Raw genomic sequence first — 20,353 nt, 5'->3', positions numbered from 1 at the left:
TTGATTAATGAATATGTTTTATGTTTGGTAAATTTTTATTTGTTCATAGTATCCAATTTCTTAAAATTTTTCTAATAAATATCTAATATTTGTTTCCTTTGATATAGGTTGTAACAAAGATGACAAGAAGTCAAAATCATTTTCCCCAGTGCTATTCAATTCTTCATTAAATCCTGATTCCACTGTGACATCTGATGTCCAGGCGCAAACATCAGCATCAAGTATTGTTTCATCTAGCAAAATTCTTGTGGAAGAAAAAAGTTCTTGTGTATCATCTGAAAGCTCTGTTCCCTTAGTCAGTATACAAACTTCAATACAAAAAGAAAATCATTCAGAATCTAATACATCTACAGCAACTTCTGAATCATCGACAATACCTTTGGTAACTTTACACAGTTCAGGATCTTCATTAGGCATAGAAAGCAGAACAATATCTATAAAACAAGAAGTTAAAAAGGAAGCCTTGTGTACAGAATCTGTTCATGTTGTTAGCACTTCTAGTAATCCTGTTGTAACATCTTTGTTATCTCCTGTTAAGTATTTACCTTCTGAAGTAAGTAGCCAAAAATTTAAATTAATTTTTAAAGGTGGAGCGCAGAGATCAACATTACAAGGCACAAATTCTCCTACAAGCCTTGTTGTTCCTCTCAATTCATCAAAAACTGTTCCCATTAAGTTAGTGACTTTGCCTGGTGTTGCTTCAGCCCTCTCTGTTCGCTCAACATCAAATCCTAATATAGTGGAAATTATTGGACCCAAAACAGCTTCATCACAGAATTCGCCAACTTCAGGTAATCCTCATTCATCGTCACCAGTTCGTTTAGTTGTATCAAAAGTACCCCCTGGACTTACATGTACAAATCAGAGTGGCTCGATAAACAGAGTTGTTGTTAAATCTGTTGTTGTTACTGGCACTTCTCCTTCTATAAAACTTGTTTCAGCTAATACTTTATGTACAACATCTGTTCTATCTACTTCTTCAGCTTCAACTACCTCATCTGGTGTGCAGAATGTATCATCTGCTTCAACATCTAATTCCACATCAAGCCACAACTTCAAACTTCCAGCAGAAGACTTGAAGCCTATGAATGCTGAAAATTCAACAGCGCAGTCAGTGGCTGTCAGTTGCACATCAGATCGAAAAATCGTTGGAGTTGAAACAAACAGTTTTCGGGACACTAAGGAAACATCTGTCTCTCAAAGTTTACTTAATTCTTCAAGTACATCGACTGTAAGATGTTCCTCTTCTGCTGACAGTACAACAAAAGATGCACTCCCCCCTGATTCTCCGTGTAAGATTTCTTCTACTGATTCATTGTGCAAACAAGCTGCTAATGCAGATTCTTCAACATTTAAGTTCAGTGTTGCCCCATACACTACATCCCAACCATCAGCTGATGTCACTGTAAATGCAAAAATTACCTCATCTGATAACCATACACCTGTAAAATTATCATCTTTGTGTCCCCTTAGCACTGATTGTGTGTCTTCTGAAAATACTGGGAATTCTGAAAGTAATCAATGTGATAATGAAGTAGATTCTAAAAAATCTGCTGTTGCTGATACTACCACAGAGCACATTGCAAGTGAAGTGTCTTCAGTGTTATGTCCTGAAAAGCCTTTCAGTAATAATGAAATAGGAAGTTCTTCAAATTGTACAGAAACTGTAGAAATTACTGACCTTAATAATAAACAGAATAATAGTTGTGTGATAGGAACTGAAGCAAATGAAAGGACTTCTATCAATTCTTCAACTAAATCAGATGACTCAATTAAAAGTGAACAAACTGCTGATAGTGCCATTACAACTAGCTTGAATTACATATCTAATGAACTTGAGTCATCTGATGTAGCTGACAGTAGTTTAATTTCTACCCCGCCTTCGTGTTCTGAAAATTCAGAAAATGAAGTTAAACTGCAGCAAGAATCTTTGACTCCTAATGCTGATACAAATGTAGATAATTGTGTAGGCATAGAGGATCCTTGTGTAATTGAAAATGAAGTTACCATAGCTAGCAACATTGAAGAAGTTTCAGAAACTTCTGAAGGCAGTGATTTAGTTCAAAATAGAGAGCTTGAGTGCAATGATGTATTAGGACATTCTTTTGGTGTTGAATCTGCACAGAATGATTTGTGTCAGGATACTGAAGTGGTACTTCAAGCAGAAGACACTGACTCTCTTGATGCAAAATGTAATAAATTCCGTCCACTGGGTGATGAAAGTATTGACATTGTCGATGGTGTGGATTTAGATGGTGCAAAGGTTGTAGAGGACTCTCAGCTTGAAATATCTCTAGTCTATTCTAAGCCTCTTAAAAGAAAGTGCTCAGAAAATGCTGCTGAACTTATTAAGGCCTGCATGGGTGTTGAGGATGGCCCTAAAAGGGGAGTTGTGGTGAAAACGAAGTCTTCAGAGGACATTATTGAGAAGATTGAGCATGAAAAGTTGGAGGAAAATGTAAGAATGAGTTTGAGGATTAGAAGAGATGATAGTATCTTGAAGAAAAGTAAAGGTAAGTGTAGTTTAAATTGTATGCAAAACATTTATTGAGTTACATTCGTACTACATATATTTTATTTTAACATTCTTTGCACTGAAAATCTTTTTTTGGAAAATTTGTCTCTTGCTTAGTTATTTTATTTAAATTATATAATCAGTGATGTATCCTGGAGTTATCAAGGTGATCTGTAAACAAGGGTAACACAATATTTTCTTCATATTATAGATATCTTGTTAATGTTCAGTGTGCACTATCTGAAATATTTGCAAATAATGAAAAAGTCATAAATATTTATGTGTCAGCTTTCATTTTGAAGTCAGTTCAAGACTGTACTTAATAATAAACAGAATGATAGAAGCTTTAAGTAGTTGAGTCTTCATTTAGTAATGGTCTAATAGCAAATGTTTTTTTTTTTTTTTTTTTTTTTTTTTTCGATCAACTAATTTTTACCTAAGAGACAAACAAATGCTTTCTCATAAGTTACATGATAATGTATTTAGCAAGGAGCAGAAATATTGACCTCAGTTAATCACTTCATTTACTGAGTGTTGCTCAGTCATTTTGATATAAATTTAACAATTTTTAGTTTAGTTTTGGTTTGGTTTTTATTGGATGTATGGGGGAAATATGTAGTTTTACATACAGGCATAGATTTAAAATTATTTACTTATATTAGAGTAGGCATAAAAAGCATATAATTGGCCATCTGTATGTAGTATGACTCAGTTATTTTGTAATGTTTAAAGAACAGAGGCATTTATTACTAACATCTATCATATCTAATTGTGAAAATTATAAGTTAAGCGATTTGAACTTCTATGGTTGCAAATGCTTTCTGCACCTATTGTGTCACAGGCATGCCTCAGGAGGAAGATGGGTATTTAGTAGATCAGTATCTCATAAGTAGTATTATAAAACTCTGTGAACTTAATGTAAATACATATGATGGAGAGAATATTTCATAAAATGTAAATTTGTATCTTGCTCTCATGAAGTTGTTCAGTATATGGTGGGTTTTTTTCTTTTTCTTTTTTTTTTTTTTTTTTTTCAAATTTTGAAATTTCTTTCTTCTGAAAGTATATTTATATGTATAAGTAGGAATTACATTTTACATGTAAAGTGCATATATAGCATAAACTACTGTGTTTGTGCTTTTTAAGTTACCTGTCTTGGGTAAATATTTTTATATTATTTTGTCATGATGTTGAAATATATTGATGTTTTGTGTTAACCCTCTGAGCGGCCAGGGTTTTCGCTAAGAAAACACAAATTTCCCAAAGCTACTATGAGAACAAATTATTTTTTTGATTTTAATGTAAAAACAAGGGCTGTGGAGTCGATAGGAAAAATGACCGACTCCTGGAATTTTAATGACTCCTACTTGACTCCCTCATACATATATATACAGTTAGTCAATAAAGTCTGCGTACATCAAGAAAAGTAACATCAAATCCAAATTTTAAGGTGCGAAAAGGGTAGTTTCTTAAAGTTTTATTTTTTAAATATTTAGTTTCAATAAGGGACTTTGAAATTATTTAACTGTAATATTTTCATATCTAATAATTTATGCACACTAATTTTTAAAAGATAAGTGGCCAGAAATCAAAGCCAATAAAGTTTGCGTACAACGCGAAGGAGGCAGGGGATTTTTTATCTAACTTTTAAATTTCGAACTTGAGAATGCAAAGAAGGTTACACTTTCAAGATCATTGACTTCCGAAGCGAATTTCATGTTGATTGGAAGTTATTTCTATTTTCTTTGATGAAAATGACAACCGATAAAGAAATTCCTTTAGTTACAAGACAACTAATTATCAAATTGGGAGATGAAGGTAAAACTCTTCGTTATATTGGTAAAACCATTGGAAAATCATTTTCTAGTGTGCAAAGAGTTATTAAAAACTATCTTGACACTGGTAGTCTTGCTGTAAAACCAAGATGTGGGAGACCGAAGAAGCTAACGCAGATAGAAAGAAAGAAAAACTCTTTTACGAATTAAACAAAATCCTAAATTTTCTGCTGCAAGCATTGCAAAAGACTTTTTTTTAACTAGCAACAAGGAAATTTCTCCTGAAACTGTACGAAAAGTGCTGCGAAAGGCCGATTATCATGGACGCAAACCTAGGTCTAAGCCATACATTTCCGAGACAAATAGAAAGAAAAGAATTGCTTTTGCCAAAACACATTTAAACTCTTCGCAGGACTTCTGGAACAATGTAATTTTGGTCAGATGAAAGTAAATTTACAATATTTAAAGTTCATGGCCACCCTATTGCATGGAGAAAACCAAGAACAGAACTGAATCTGAGAAATTTAAATCCAACTGTCAAACATGGAGCTGGCGGTGTGATAGCATGGGGGTGTATGTCGTCGAAAGGATTTGGAAATTTTCACATTATTGATAAAGTCATGGATAAGTAGGTTTATCTGGTTATTGATAAAGTCATGGATAAGTAGGTTTATCTGGATATTCTGAAGAAAAATCTACGAGACAGTGCCTGAAATTTAAACCTGTCTAATACCTTTATTTTCCAACAAGACAACGACTCGAAACATACAGCTAAAATTGTGAAGGAATATCTCCTGTATCACACTCCAGTACAGTTGCGTACTCCTCCACAGTCACCAGACCTCAATCCAATCGAACATTTGTGGGCAAAATTGGAGAAACGAATTCGAAAACACAATATTACGTCGTGAAATGAGCTAATTAGTAAATTGCAGCAAGAATGGACGAAATTTACATCGGATGACACTGAAAAACTAGTTCAGTCAATGCCCAGACGTCTGCAAGCTGTTTTGAAGAATAAAGGATATCCTACAAAGTATTGAAGTAACGTAAAAAACTTATATTTTGCTTTTTTTTTTGAAAGTGTATGCAGACTTATTGGAAGGAATTTCTGATTTTTTTTCACAAAATATATTTTTGAAAAAATGTAAAAAGTATTACACTGATATTATTTACTTTTTATTTAAGCTTACAAATTTAGCTAATAGAAGAAAAAAATGCAATGATTAAAGTACATTTTTCTATGCTTTAAGTGTTTTTTTAATTTCAAATTTAGTCTGTACGCAGACTTTTGTGACTAACTGTATATCTATAAACATATACACATGGGTTACAGCTTATTTTTTTAATATAAAAGAAGTAATAGATGCTACAGGGGAAAAAAATTCATGGCATAGCAAATTATATTAATTAGCATTTGTTATGAAATGGAAAAACTGGCATTAGTTATTTTTAAGAAACCGTATAGTTTTGGTAAGATTTTCTTTGTTGGAGGGCTATAGATTTGATTTGATAAATTTCAGAGCGGAGAGGAGTCTTTCCACACTAACTTGAGTAGGAGGAAGAGCTGTTACTATTAGGGATACTTCTTTTAACTTTTCAGGATGGATTTTTATAAGTTCTAAAAAAGGTGTCTTGCAAGCACAGTTACATTTCTCTATTTCTACATAGGCCGTGTAGAAATCTTGTTTGTATTTTTTCATATTTATATCTAAAGGCTCTTGTTTTTTATTTTTGTAGTTGTCCACAGTTCGTAGTTGCCTACAATAAGCTTTGCCTGTTTTCATGTCTTCCTATACAGGTCTTAAACAAGATTTTTTTTTTTTAAACCCAGAAACTTTGAAAGAAATTCCTGAATTTTTCCTCGTAAGTCGTAATTCTTACTTAAGTAACACAGCAACGATAATCTGAAATAAACTTTGTAAGCGTACTCGCATGTCATCAAAATATTAAACAGCAATCAGTCAAAATTCATAAAAACACCTGCAATTAGTGCTGAAAACTGAGTGCATGCACAGTCATATGATTGACATTTACAGGGTATCCAGCAGAAGAGTCCTTAGATTTCAAAAACAGAATATAAAATGCAATTATACAGAAGTTTCCAAATAATAATTAGGAGAACTGTATTCATATTTGATGCTGTGTGATGCAAACAGATGGAGCTGTAATTACAGTATGTAGTTTGTATAAATAGGGCTCCAAAAGGTGCGAAAAACGGAAATTCCACCCCTAAAACATGCAAGGAGGTTGAATGAATTATGAAACTATTTTTTTTAATATACAGTCAAAAGTCATTAATTCGGACTCTTTGGGATTTATATGATTATGCAGCATGAAAGTGATAGATTCCGGAATGGTTAGAGAACGAAGGATTCCATTTTTTTGCAGCAATTCCACTTTTTGTTTAATGGACTTCGAAACATACTTTCGCTTTGTAGATCCTTTACATATTAGTAAATATATATCGGAAATTCTATTTGGCATAATCGAAAGTTCAAGCTTGCTTTTATAAAGTTGCTCTAACAGTCTGCAAAAAATAATAAACCGGATCCAATTCGAAGATTAAGGAACAACGCAATCTGCAAAATTAACTGAATTAGATAACTTTAGCTAAGCTTATACCATCTATTATACATTAAACGCGCATGCTTAAACGTATTATGCACATGAGCACACTCATATTCGCAGCCGTAAAGATCTTAAGTGCATGCTTCAACGTGACGCTTGCGCAGAAAGTTTGTAGCTTTGAGGTACGGATTATAGATCATTCCAGATTATGGATGTCCGAATTAACGATTTTTGACTGTATTTACATAAAAGGAAAGTGTGACAGAGGGGAAAATGTAGTGGAGAGATTAGATTATTTTTTTTTAAGGAAGTAAAGAACTAATTCAGAAGTCAAACAACAAAAATCAGCGTTATATTTTCAAAATTTTCACAGGACTAGTTTCGATGGTTTTACCAAACCACCATCCTCAGCTGCAAAACCGCAAATGAACAAGATAGGAAATAATGATTAGATAAGATAAGAAAGCCTGGACAAAAATAAGCAAGTGGTGCCATCTGTTGGTGAAACCAGAACTAAAACATAATTTCTGTAAAGGCTGAAGGCAAAAATTGATTGGAATTAGGATCGTTAACTAGAACAGAAAGATTTTTTTGAATGTGAAACGCCTCTAGAAAATCCAGTTCTCCAATGGAAGATGTTTTTTGAATAATTTTGGCAGCAGAAAAATTTAAAGTGTGATTTTCGGACCAACAATGTTGAGCAACAGAAGACTTCTGTGTTTCCTTTTTTCTAACATATGCCTCATGTTCCTTGATGCGAAATTTTAAGGCTCTCCTAGTTTGGCCAATGTAAATCAAACCACACTGGCAAGGAATCCTATAAATACCCCAAGAATTCATATCCGGAATGGGGTCCTTGAGTATGGAACTCAGAATTTTATTGATGAGAGAATAAACAACCTGTCAACACGTCATACACGTCAACAATTGTCCAAAATTGAACATGAACTCTATAAGCTTCATCTGGAACTTGCTAATTCATATCCAAAATTCACTGCCCGTGAACAAAAGTCTTGGTCTAGAACGGAGAATGCAGTTAATCGTCATAAAAACTCCCTTGCAGTTAAATTCGAAAAACTTCGTTTACAGTCTTTCAGTTCAAGTAGTTCAAAAAGTCTTCCCATTGTAAACATCAAGCCAATATTTAATATTTCTAATGTTAGTCTTTCAGAAGATCAAGAGAGAATTCTAAAATATAATTTTAACTTCTCACAAATCTGTAAACCCTCGATTCCAAAGATTTTGGCTCCAATCGAAAAAGCTTTCAAGTTCAGTAAAGTTTCAGATTCACAGAAAGAAATGATTAGGCATCTTATCACTCATAATGTGAAATTCAATAATAAACCTTTGAAACCAAATCTAACTGCGAGAGAAAGAGCTACAATGCGCAAAATTCATTCTAACCTGGATATTATTATTTCAAAGAACGACAAAGGTGGCCAGATAGTCGTCATGGATAAGAACACTTACATCGATGTTGTCACTAAACTCTTAAACGAAGGACCATATAGTCTGATCCCTAAAGATCCTTCACCTTCGGACTTGTCAAAAATAAAAACTGCGATCAAATCTTCACAAATCATTTCAAGCAACTTAAAACATTCGCTTATCCCACCTGTTGCGAATTGTGCCAGATTATATGCTCTTTCTCAAAATTCATAAAAGTGGTATTCCTTTCTGCCCTATTGTATCAAATTTAGGTACTGCCTCGTATCTCTTAGCTAAATATTTAGTTTCTAGATTTTCAACTCTATTAGACAATAACATTTACACCATAAAAAATTCAATAGAGTTTGTTAATAAGGTTAAAAAAAATTCTCCTAGAAATTTACTCATGGTTTCTTTTGATGTAAAATCATTATTCACCAATGTTCCAGGGGAGGGTGCATTAAGATGTCTAGAAACCGGACTTCGCGAATTTCATTTCTCTTGCATAGAAATTGATGAGCTAATTTCTCTCACTCTGTTTGAAACAAACGCATTTTGTTTTCCAAAATAAATATTACAAGCAAACTGAGGGATTAGCCATGGGAAGCCCCCTCAGTCCCATCCTGGCTGATATCTACATGCATTATTATGAATCAAAATTGTTTGAAACTTTAAACTTCCCGGCATGGTTCCACTATGTAGACGATACCTTTACCTTGTTTGAAGGTAATAAAGATGATTTAAATAAAGTTCTTTCAACGATGAATTCTATTGACCCTGCTATTCAGTTCACTTTTGAACTTGAGACTTGCGATTCTCTTCCGTTCCTCGACATTCTTGTTACACGTAACATATCCAACTTCAGCACTACGGTTTACCGTAAACCTTCATCGGTTTGCCTTCCACCACACTTTAAATCATGTCATCCGACTAAACAAAAGTTAGCTTCATTTTATTCCTATGTTTTCCGTGCTCTTCAAGTTTGCTCCTCCAAACTACTCTTGATGAAGAACTAAATTATTTAAAAGCAATGGCTGTTGACAGAGGCTTTTCACCCAACATTATTAATCAGGCAGTTAAAAAATTCTCATCTCAACACACTAAAAGGCACACTCTTGTTTTAGGAGATTATAAAAATTCTGATGTCATTCCCTTCTTTCCATCAATTAGCTATAAAGTTGCACATATTTTGCAGAAATTTAACTTTCGGTTTGTTTATTCTCCCATGAATAAAATTCCAAGTTCCATACTCAACGACCCAATTCCGGATATGAATTCTTGGGGTATTTATAGGATTCCTTGCCAGTGTGGTTTGATTTACATTGGCCAAAACAAAAACCATCAAAACTAGTCCTGTGAAAATTTTGAAAATATAACGCTGATTTTTGTTGTTTGACTTCTGAATTAGTATTTCTGCGGCGTGTTATTGTGTCTTAAGTAAAGAACTCTTTTCTAAAAAAATTTGGAAGCATTTTATGTAAAAAGAAAAGTGTCCATACACCAAGGAAATTGTTTTTACATTTTCAATAAAATTGAGTAAGTATCCTGTTTACTGAATTCTTGATTGTAAGGATTTCCCTAAATGGAATTCTTGCTCTATTTTTACTATTATGTTTTACACATGCATAGTTGGACTAATAATGCTTCAAAAAATGCTAACTTAAATTTTATATTTATTACCAAATTAGTTTTCTTTTTTTAAGCTCAAAGGGCACTGGCCCAGAAGGGCTATTAATTTCACTTTGGCATTTTGTGGCATTTCACTTTTCAAATTGTTGTGACCAAATATTATCGCCCTGTATCATATTTAAAGAAATCAAATAATGAAAAATCTGCATATGTTTGTATTTTTCTCGCACTGTGATAAAACAACAGTTCTTAGAGCCATTAAATTTTGAATAACGTACACCTCCACCTGGGCATCTGGAAGCCCAAATTTAGAATTTATTTTATTATCTATTTCATATTTTGTACAGCATTTATGAGTTTTTGATTAAGAAACTCAACAATTTCATAGCGAGCTATGGCAATACTGTACAGAAAAAAAGTATTTTTATCTCCAGCACGTGAGTGCAATGCAAGGTTTGAATGAAGTATCTGAAAATCTGTTTACAAATAAATTCTTAACATATGCAGCATAAAGTTTATTAACTGCATGCACTCGGAATTAATTTAAAAAGACAAATGAATGCACAACAGAAGTAGTATTTTATTAAATGCAAAAAAAAAAATTGCCAAGATCCGTGATCCACATTTATTGTAGAAAGAGCACAGGTGTAGAAAATGCTGAGTAACTTCAATAATAAAATAATTTAATTCCTTCATTAAAAGCATATTTTAAATATAGTGTATTTTTGTTAATATATTTAATTATTTTTGATAAGGAAAAATCATGTTTAAATTTGTCAGGCTGGATTTTCTGAAAATCAAAATTTTAGTTTTTTTGCATTCAAAACTGCATGTGGAGTACAGGTGCTAATCAAATTATCAAATCAACCAAAGCTTATCAAAATTTTACTATGTAATGATAAATCCAGAAATTTTGTAACAGTTTTAATATAAAGTATGTAAGTGAAGAACTATATAATATGATGAAATCCTGTTACGTATCCTAAGTATTATTTTGTAAAAAAAAAAGTTACATTAAAAATCATTTGACAATCATTGCATTACAAAAATGTGGTTTTTTAATCAATAATCTGTTAATAATATAAGTGGAAATTATGCTTACCAATCTCCGAATTATCGAGGGCTGCAGATTCATTTTGTGCAATAGTATTCAGTGAAATCATAATCTCCTTGGGATGTTAGTTTCCAAACTGCTAAAAATTAATCAACATATAAGAATGATCTCATCAATGTTAAGAACAAAATAACAAAGCTCAAGGTTAATAATAATTGCGAGTGCTAATAATAAATCCGGATAAAGAAAGCATACTATATCATTTAAATGTATCCATGTGCAGAGGGTTAAACTGCATAATGGCTGTCATAGTATTTGGTTGCATTTCTTCCATTTGACAATAAAAAATTTTGTGATGGTATTAATGGATAAATACCAGTTGCTTTGAATGAAATGAAATGTAAATCATGAAGAAATTTTTTTAATAGTACTAAAATATTGCTACTTCCTTGAAGTGGTTACTGCATAAGCCATCGGCAACATTTGAAATTTGCACATTACAAATTCCGAGATCAAATTTTACAAATTTTGACCATCAAACACAGTGGCCACTTTAACTAGGAAGTGCACAGATTGTAATTTGTAAAAGAATTAATGATAATGTCCAAAAGAAGTAAGTATTTTAATATGTATATTATATGTTGATTAGATGAAAACAACTTAAATCCTGAAATTTCCCAGAGGGATTGCTAACATGATTGCTGTATGTATTTAAATTCATCTGATTATTATTTATAAATAAACTTACATGTTGAACATTAATTGGCTATCATATATACAACAACTAAATATACAATAACTTATCTATACTTTAATCATTTTATGCCCTTCTGTCTCTGAAATGCTTTGCATATATGGCTTTTTTTTTTTTTTTTTTTTTTTAATGAATCTGCTCTTACTATTAACTGAAAATATATTTTTTTCCTTATAACTGTGTGCTTGTGTTTTATCATGAATGATTGCTTAGGTCTGTGTTTTAGTTTCTGTCAAAAAATTATCCAAGAGATTTAAACTAAAATGGTCAAATTTATGTCCTTCATCAAAAATAACTAGTGGCATACAATACGCCTTCATTGCTGAACATGGAGAAAAGATAGACAAAATAAAATATGTAGATCTAATAGTTACTAAATAAGTACTATGAGTAGTATTTTCATGACTTAATAGTATTGGATAACCAATGTTGTTGTTAGCATGCTGAATGTTTTAACTTTGCCCTAATATCTTTTGTTTGGTAAGCATTGTTATTTGAAAAGTTAAATACAGCTGCCGCATGTTATATGTACTGTACCTTGAAAATATGGTGAGCAACCCTGTGAAGCAGTTATTAGTGATGCTTGGTTAATTTTTTTATGACTTCCCAAACTATTCAGCCAGGAAGAGGATGTAAATAGTTTTTTTTTTCTTCCAAGCATCAGATGTTATGTATTTATTAAGATGAAATCATTTTCTATAATATAATAAGGATATTCACGTTCACTTAATGTCTGTGGAACTGTTATTCACTGAATCGCTGAATGATTGTGGAGCATGTGAGACATACTGTGTTCAAAAAGTTTGTGTAAAACGTTTGTACAACAGTTTTATTTAAAAAAGGTCACTTCCTATTTATTTTCAAAGCAACACCTATTGAAGCACACACATTTGCTACATTGGTTCAAGTCTCAATTGAAAAACCTCTTGTATCCATGTTAAAAGAGAAGTAGTGTTGTTTTGGATAGCTAGAATTGAAATGCTGATGCTTTTAGAACCCATATGGTAAAAAACAATTGTAGACTTGGGGAGGAATATGGCAAATAAGATGACTGTTGGATGATAAGGAACTGTTTGAGATCAAAGAAATCCAAGTTTCTTTGTTCAGAATGTAACATCATGCAAAATGATTGAGATATGCTGTAATTTTATTTCCGCTGCTGATCTTTGCTGTCCCTGGATGATATTACTTCATTCATTTCTTATATAGAGGGTATGCTAACGTTCTATAACAGATAGTTCAATTATTGTAAATTCCATGAATGACTGAATTCATTGAATTTTCTAAATGCAGGGGCTCTGTTTGAGGAATTGTAAATTCTCAGAGCTGCCAAATCTGGGCTATAAAAAAATTCTATTAAAAAAAAAAAAAAAGAAAAGAAAAAAAAAAGAAAAGAAAAAAAAAAGAAAGAAAGAAAGAAATTGAAGGTAGCCTAGTTTTATAGGTTTTATGTCTGTTTTTCTGATTAGCTTATTTTTCTTTTAAAATATTATGGAATAGACCCAGTGACTTAGATTGTGCTTATTTAAAACCAGGGATGCCAGGGAAACTTGTTATGCCATGTGTTGAAAAAACTCTTGTATCCATGTAAGCTTTGTTTTCCCAGATTCATGGTTGGGTAGTTGTTTTGATGTAATTCTATTCATGGTGCTGGACACATTATTCTATATTTGGATGTGGTTTGACATTATTACTAGATAGTTGTTCACTGAGAAGAGAGATCAGGTACATGTTGCTATTAAAATGGCAATTACACTCATGTCCATAAATTAAGGATAATGCAAAATCAGACAAAGGAAGAGTTAGAAGCAAAACAAATTTGACTTATTTGTAAAGCTTATTTATTAAACAAAAGGTAAAGAGCGAAAAAAAGATGCTATAAGTTTGATATTATTAAAAAAATTAGCGATTTTTTCCTCCCTGGAGCAAATTACAAAAAAAAAAAAAAAAAAACTGTTTACAAAAAAACAATATTATATGGTTGGTATGATTGTGAATACATTGTATGTCTCCCAGACGATGCAATACAGTCCGTACAATGCCTAGGCATGCTGAGTATCAAATTATCGATCTGATCTTGGGGGATATTACACCATTCAAAAAGCAGTGCTCTCCGAAGTTCCGGTAGGCATGTAGGAGGAGGTTGACAGGCTGCAACTCGTCGGCCAAGCATGTCCCACACCTGCTCTACTGGATTCAAGTCCGGTGAGAATGCTGGCCAGTCCATACGGGTGATATCCTCCGATTGAAGGCATTCGCTTGCAATGTTTGCACGGTGAGGACGGGCGTTGTCATCCATAAATACAAATTGTGCGCCCATGGCACCCCAAAACAAATGTACATGTTGTTCCAGAATGACGTCCCGATAGATCTGGCTTGTCATGTTTCCAATTTGAACATGTAGGTCAGTTCTGGAACCCAGAATAATTCCAACCCAAACGAGCACTCCTGCACCACTGTAACGGTGTCGTTCAATGATGTTTTCTTGGTGGTAACGGGTACCTGGAGCTCTCCATATGAAAGTCTCACGAGAATCAGACTGCAAGCTAAACCCGGACTCGTCGAAAAACATCACACAAGCCCACTGCTACGGTGTTTACAATGCATGCTCTCTACTAAAGGCTAACCGCGGGCGACAATGAGTTGCAGTAAGTGGAACGCATCTGACAGGTCTACGAGCATATAGACCAATTTGCCCTAAGCGTCTGTACGCGGTCTGCCTTGAAATTGCCATACCAGTGGCTAAAGAGAGCTGACGAGACAGGTCTGAGGCTGTGCTCCGCCTGTTTCTTTTGGCAGTAACTGCCAAATACCGGCCCTCATTCAGCGTTGTGCCTCTGGGGTGACCTGTGCTGTAACGTCTACTCACATTACCATCATCTTGGAATCGTTGCCAAAGCCTGGAGATGACACCCTGGGCAATTCCAAGTTCATCTGATATTTCCAATTGGGTATGCCCACATTCCAGACGGCCGATAATTCTACCACGTAAAAATCATCCAAATGCGTCCTTTGTGTCATAACTATTCAGTTATTGCACTGAAATGCTTATAAAGTGCCTGCGAACAATTTTACTTCTTTGCCTGTTTTCCTTATATATCACTCTCTTACACTCTCGTCATTGTGACGTACCATCGGTGTCATCTGATTACTTCCTGAAATTTGCATATGATTCTTGAAGATGTGTGTATGATTTTACAGGTGATATATTTATTTTAGAGTTCGATTTTCGCATGACTCCGAATTATCCTTAATTTATGGATATGATTGTACTTTCACCAGATTGGATTATGGGATTTTTATCTGTGAGGGATATAGAAAAACAGGGGCTGTGTTTAGATTGTCATATAAATGATTTGAAGGACAGCACTGCATAACATGTGCTACAGGACATTTGCATTTTGCTGTTCGTTATACTGTTTAATATCAGTACAATTAATTATAGCTAGTTTTTTTTTTTAACATTTCATCTGATTTATATCAAATAGCCAAATAATTTCTCCCTAGCATAATTTTTAAATTGTATTATTTATGTTTATTTATAATATTGCTTTATTTTTGCTTATTACCTTATTAAAATAAATATAAGAGGGTTGCCACGCTACCTGGAAAACCGGGGAAATCGAAAAAAGTCAGGGAATTCGGAAATTGACCAAAAAAATTCAGGGAAAAGTCAGGGAATTTAAGTGTTTTAGTCAAAATCTGGAAAAGTCAGAATTTCATACAACGATCTTGCCAAAAAAGGCGAGTTTTGCGCCGACGTCAGAAGAGATCACTTTTTTGGCGAATTGTGTGTCACGTGAGTGTCATTCGGGCAGCTGGCATAGAGCCAATTTTCGCAGCTCCAATTTGATTGTCTTTTAGAAAGGCAAATCAAGTTTCCCGCAACTTTTGGTTTCCAGTAACCTCGAGAAACGCATGTGCAGTACATGAACTAAAGAAAGTATGTGTTCCCGTATAAAACAAAATGGGTTTAATCCTAGTATACGGTACCATGAAGGTTAAAATAAAAAAATATGTATTGTAAAGAAAGAAAACCTCTCTGCAACAGACGTGGCTCCGTTTCATTATAGAGGGAAACAGCTGTGCATGTGCAATATATCTGTCGCCAAAGCTCGAAACCGGTGTCGAAGTTCGAAGGTCACGTTATTAAGAGTTCATAAAATGAATATCGTTTAAAATTTCTTTAAACTCTAGAGGAAAAGAAAATATTTTTTGGCGCAAGTAAATTAATTCATGGATTAGTTATTTTGACGGGGGGGGGGACCTACGAAAATCCGTTCTTAAAATTATTGCGAAAAATCCAAGAAAAAACTTTCTTTGATAAAACGTTTCTTCTTGGATTTTTCGCAGTAATTTAAAAACGGATTTTCATAGTTTTCTTTTTTGTCAAAGAACGTTTTTTTCTTAACACATTTTTCTCAATATCTTGTACACATCGTGGAGAGGGAAATTCTGGCCGCCAGGTTCCATCGCCAAATCCGTTGGCAAATTTTCCCTCCGCTTTCTAGCCGCATAATAGCATTTACGTGTATGGAACCTTTTCTTCTTTACATAGACGTTCTTTGGTTAGAATAATCTCCATGTATGATACAGTGGGATTTGGCGACATGATGATGAGCAGTAAACGGGTCATTTTGTTCTTGGCGACAATTTTCAAATTCGTGCGAAGGCCGTACCATATACTAGGATTTTACCGCAAAATCTTTTTTTTTTTTTTTTTTTTTTTTTTCTTTTTTTATAAATACCTTGTCATTTTGCAGTAAAATAAAAAAATAGTAATCAGTCATCTAGGCTAACCATGTAATATAACTATATTCGCTAAAATATCGTTGATTATTCTAATTCAATTTTTAAGTAATTATCTTTATTTTTATGTTATTCATATAATTTAATGTTGCTTCTTCCCTCTAATTTTATTTATCATTAGTAAATAATATTTCCAAATTTCAGGAAATTTTCTCTAGCATAATCCTGAAATTAATTCTAACAGTATGATGACATCACGAAATTTAATGCACATATTTTTTCCTTATGTATGCTGCGAAATAAATATAAAATACCTCAATTTAGTAAAAAAAATATCATTAAATAGATTTCTTTCTTTCATTTAGCTGCAGAATGTCTGCAAAAAAAGCCGTATTTTATTCCAGATTGGGGAGATTCTAATCTCAATCTTCAGTGTAGAAAACAACTCCTATTATAATTATATTTGTGTTTTCAAGTGTTAAGGTGCCTTTTAAGAAGACACCTCACACAAATTAAATTTACCTAAAATCTAACCTAACTTTTAGCATTGCGTTGTGATTTATAAGAACCGGATTAGCCTCATGTTGAACTGGTGATGATCATGAGTAATAATTAAATAAAACATACAATTGTTATCCAATGTATATATCTTAAATTTTATCAAGTTTCTTAAGTGGAAAAGTAAACAAAATTACCAAACAAAGTGTACCAAGAATAATTAAGAATAAATGTCCTCTGGGATTTATTGAATAATTAAGTGAATTTGCTACACAGTACAAGTAATACCATAATTAATTTACCTCTTAGCACAGCCAACGTACGTTACGCGGATAGACTGGAATTTTCTCGAAACATACCTGGAAAAGTCAGGAAATTTCATTCTCCTGTTTGAGTGGCAACCCTGATATAATTAAGGTTAATTTTGCATTATAAGACTAATAACAGTTTATTGGTAGTGATAGTAACCTGTAATATGAAACTGCATGAAGCTAAGTTAAAAAAATAAATAAATAAAATCAAAAGACCCTCTGTTTATTTCTAATGTTCTGAGTGCAAGAATCTTCAATTTGAATTATTACTTTGCATGTTTAGTAAACATTTTATTTATTTATTTTAAATATTCTATCTTTCTTTTTCTGACTAAAATGTTTTGAAACAAGTTAATTTTCTTATCATTTCTGACTACCTTGCTATTATAACATTGATTATTTAATTATAAATATATCCTGGCTTTATATAAGATTTATTTTATGCAAGAATAGCCTCTGTGCATTGCTGTTTAGTATAAACATGTAGTGTTAGTTACTTTTTGTATGTCACATAATATTTAATTAGATTAGTATTCTTATGGTTTGGTTGATATTGTGTGAGATCTGGTGAGTTTTTCTTGAGAGGTGACTGTCTCATTCCCATTTCTATCACTTGGCTCTTCTGGTGTGATTTTTAATTATTTTTTTTAAATACAATGGAGGTGTAATTTACCTTTCATTAAAAATTGTTATAAAATTGAACAAAGAATTTGTGCAAAGAGTTTTCAGTGACCTATGAAAGCAATTAGCGCCCTTAAATTACCTAAAGTACAATACACTCATTTGATTTGCAAATTAAATTTATTTAAATACCCATGATGTTAAATCCAAAATGTAATACAAGGAATATTTTTCAAGTCATAATTTTTTATAAATAAAAAGTAATTTTTAATAATTTTTTGTGGCATATAAGAATATCAGTTATTTATCTGATGGTTTAGAAATGCCACATATTTCTCCAAGTAATGAAAATTTCTTAAACAATAGGCTCAACACTGAACTCAGATTGCTCAACCGATGAAGATATAACATTAAGTGAACTGGTCACCAAAGCACGACCAAGAGAAAAACCATCTAGAAGTAGAATCAGCAACAGAGAAAGTCCCATCGAACCTAACAACTGCAGGCCTGGTAGGCGAAGATCCGGCTCTAATGAGTCACATCACAGCGAAGAGATCAAAACTCGAACTTCGCGAGAGAACAAGAGGGAGACTAATAAAAAGGATGAGCCTTCTAAAAAAATGCCAGAGCGAACAAAAAGGGGGACATTTAAAGGTGTGGTATAGTTTGTATAAGTTTTTAAATTGTCAGAAAACTGACATTAAAAAATAATTCTGATAAATTAGAACTATACTAATCCCAAACCAATTATCCTCTGACTGTATTTATTCTCCCTTCTTGACATTTACTACTGCTTTTTGTTATTTTATTAGCATTGGTACTAGCTAAATTCAAATTGTAACCATCCATTGTATCAAATACTCATAATTATTTATACGTGCCCTTTGTGTGAATGAGTGGCATATATGTGAATGTATGATTTTGTGTAGTGTTGTTTTGAACTAATTATTGCAAAAAGGTAGGTCTTTAAATTTTTAGTTTATGATTTTGTCTTATTTTATGTTTTCTTTTTGAATGATTTAGAATAAACTTTCAATGCTTTTTTTTTTTATTTTATTTTATTTTTTGGCATGAAAATTAAAATTTTTGTTACAAAGTATCCAGTTTCATGTAATTGTATATTATAAATTAGAATAAAAGATTTTATTAAGGTGTTAATAGTAATGCAGAAATAGTATATAGATTTTATATATAGGTATTAAATAGTGAAGCAAGTGTAGTTTTGCTTTATTGACTAGTTTGCTGTAAGTTTAATTAACTTTTAGTATGTTCTACTACAAATTCAAAAGTTTTGTGAAAGTCATATATATTTTTTTAATTTAAGAAAAAGTGCATAGCATCTCATAGTTTATCTCTCTAACATGTGATATGTTGCATGCATTAGTTGATCACTCCAATTAAAAAAAGATAGCCTATTGTAAGGAATTGAAGTGTAGGCTTTGCTTCATAAAATTTCTCAAGTTTTTAATATAGTTTATTTTTAAATTCCACATTTTTAGTTACACTTCATCATGGAATATTTACTGAATTAAAATATAAAAATTGTTTTCAATCATTCCTTGTTTGTGAAAGTGGACAAAAAGTTATAAAAGGCATCATAATGCATCTGAAAATGAACCTGCAAGAAATTATGAAACTATATTTGACATTAGTCAGTTCATGAAGGGTCTCATGTTTCTGGAGATGTATCAAACTGTCTTGTAAAGAATTAAAGAATTGGGGAGAAGGGTAAAATTTTATATTAGTCTGAGAAATTGTAGAAAATTCTGCTCGGGGGATATGTATAAATGATAGAGCAAATCAATATGAAAAGATAAATAACCTGAAAATAAGCATTATAATTGACTTTGGAGTTAATTCCAAATGAACTGAGACTAGGAATTGTGAAGTAAGCTGGAAAAAAATTATTTGAAAGTGTGAATATATTTTCTTCTTATGTATAGTTAAAAGAAGGAGGAAAAAAATCACTGACCAGTGTCAGTTGGTTAATAGTTGGGTAAGTGAATTTAATGTTCTTTAATGAGTGAGAACCTTAGAAAGAAAAAAAATTCACTTACTTGCATATGAAGAACAAAAATTGTATGAAGTGTTGAATGGCAGTATACCAATCTATATGTGTAGTAAATGATCTGGGAGTGATATTCAATGAAATGGAGATGTAAGTTATAGATATTTTTAACCTAAAAATCTGTGGAAAAGTATGTCTTACGAGTGAGAAATATATTATTGGCACTTGTCTATTTTATCTTTTATGTCTTACAAGTGAGAAATATATTATTGGCACTTGTCTATTTTATCTTTTATCACCATAAAATATACACAAATCTAGTACAAAAATATACTGTTTTTATGTTTAGTATTAGTAATATTTTGTTTGCAGAATATCATATTATATAAGATAGTACTGATGTAGGTAATTTTAATCAGACATTCATCTTATAGAGGTAT

At 32.3% G+C, this 20,353-nt stretch overlaps 1 protein-coding gene across 3 annotated transcripts in view; it reads left to right on the top strand.

The window, feature by feature from the left end:
* The window catches only part of LOC118189129 (uncharacterized), a 141,806-nt gene that overhangs the window by 104,417 nt on the left and 17,036 nt on the right, over window positions 1-20,353 (top strand). For 2 of the 3 annotated variants that reach the window (XM_035359672.2, XM_085824141.1), the window contains exons 6-7: window positions 108-2,513; window positions 18,272-18,559. In XM_035359672.2, the coding sequence (XP_035215563.2) occupies window positions 108-2,513; window positions 18,272-18,559 (2,694 nt within the window). The remainder of the gene's footprint in view (window positions 1-107; window positions 2,514-18,271; window positions 18,560-20,353) is intronic. The other variant, XM_085824142.1, reaches the window with a different exon arrangement.

The sequence above is a fragment of the Stegodyphus dumicola genome, chromosome 9, assembly GCF_044657685.1.
Source record: "Stegodyphus dumicola isolate Sdum_Otavi_A_Nest chromosome 9, ASM4465768v1".
Classification (NCBI taxonomy): Eukaryota; Metazoa; Arthropoda; class Arachnida; order Araneae; family Eresidae; genus Stegodyphus; species Stegodyphus dumicola.
Note: the sequence above shows the minus strand (reverse complement) of the source record. Positions and strands in the feature narration are given on the sequence as shown.